Here is a 1,454-nt window from a genome sequence, read left to right on the forward strand (position 1 = left end):
TTGATTTCGAGTCGGTTGTGTACCGTGTCGAACGCGACGATGTCGAAAGCACTTTGGAAAAAGAGAAAGGTTTGGAACCCGTGAAATGACGAATCAGACGAAGATGACGAAAATTGAAAGACAAGACTCTCGATGAACAGGTGGTTGAATTGAAAAAAAACAGCTGCGTTTGTCGAAACGAGCCATCGCGCGTTGCCATGCTGCCATGGATGTCTACAAGACGAAGTCGGCCGAAAATGACGACATCACTGTGGTGAGTGGTGGTAAAATTGTGTACTGTATTGCTGCTTTGGTCGGATTCGATTGTTTTGTTTTGTGTTTTTTAGACGACGAAGAAATTGCGCATGGAAAATAGTTTTCTCAGAGCTCATATTCGAAGGATGGCGAAAAAAATCGGTGTCGATCGTCTGGAATTTATAAAATTAGCCGACGATATGTTGTCCAAACAAGAGGTGGAAATTGCACTGTTGAAAACGAAATTGGAAAACAAAGAAGGAGTAAGTGAAAAAAATTTTTTTTGGGGGGGGGTTGTATTATCTGATTTGATTGGATTTTGAAGAATATGAGCACGTTGTACGAAGAAATTGGAACTACGGGCGATGCATTGGATCAGGCGTTGAGCAAGAACAAAACATTGGCCGATTTAATATCAGAAAAAGATAATGCAATGTTAAGAATGATGGAAAAGGTGATTGATTTATTCTTATTAATAATTGAAAAAGATGATAATGGGAACAGATTATTTTGTTTTTTTATTTTGTTTTGTTTTGCATGATTAGCAATTGGCAACGTCGCAACAGATGCGGTCGTTGGAAGGTGAAAAGAAAGAATTGGCCGAAATGGTGCGGACTTTGGAAAGGCAACTTCAAGTCCAAGATGCGGATAAGGAACAGTTGTTGAAAAAATTGAGCTTTGTGGAAAGTAATTTATTTCGCGTCGTCCGTGAAGGCCAACGCGTCAACGAATTAATAGCCAATCATCGAAATGAATATGTGGAATTGCAGAGCAATTTGCTCACTTCGACCGAGACCGTGAAAAAGCTCGAAATGTCGTTGGAATCGACCAGGCAAGATTTGACCAAACATATCGAATTGTTGGAAAATGCCCAGACCGAAGCGAATCGTTTCCGAAATTTTATCTTCCAGTTGGAAAAAAAACCGCTTTTGTTTTTGGGGGGGGGGCGGAAACAAAAAAAAAACCCGAAAAATGCCCATTTCAATTTTTTTTTTATAAAAAAAAAAGGGGGGGGGAAGCAAAATTTTTGTGCATTGTTTTTTTTTTTTTAATCGAATCCTGTTCTATTGAAATGCGAACATCTTTTCTTCCCACCTTGTATAGAAAAGTTGCTGAAGCAACGCCCAAACAAATGACCGAATTGTATGGCCTTATTCAGCAACAGGACGTGAAAATGTCTACATAGAAACAACGTTTTTGTTCGGCTGCCTCCAACTTGC

The 1,454-nt window shown here is 39.5% G+C and overlaps 1 protein-coding gene across 1 annotated transcript; it reads left to right on the plus strand.

The window, feature by feature from the left end:
- Positions 1 to 205: 205 nt before the first annotated feature.
- Positions 206 to 1,093, plus strand: Tsp_13975 (conserved hypothetical protein; the record flags this gene model as incomplete). Its single annotated transcript, XM_003368388.1, has 4 exons — positions 206 to 253; positions 327 to 497; positions 560 to 688; positions 801 to 1,093. Coding segments are annotated over exons 1-4 (641 nt in total), but the record flags the coding sequence as incomplete, so codon positions are not given.
- Between the last annotated feature and the right edge of the window lie 361 nt (positions 1,094 to 1,454).

Source organism: Trichinella spiralis, assembly GCF_000181795.1.
Source record: "Trichinella spiralis strain ISS 195 chromosome Unknown Scfld2530, whole genome shotgun sequence".
Taxonomy (NCBI): Eukaryota; Metazoa; Nematoda; class Enoplea; order Trichinellida; family Trichinellidae; genus Trichinella; species Trichinella spiralis.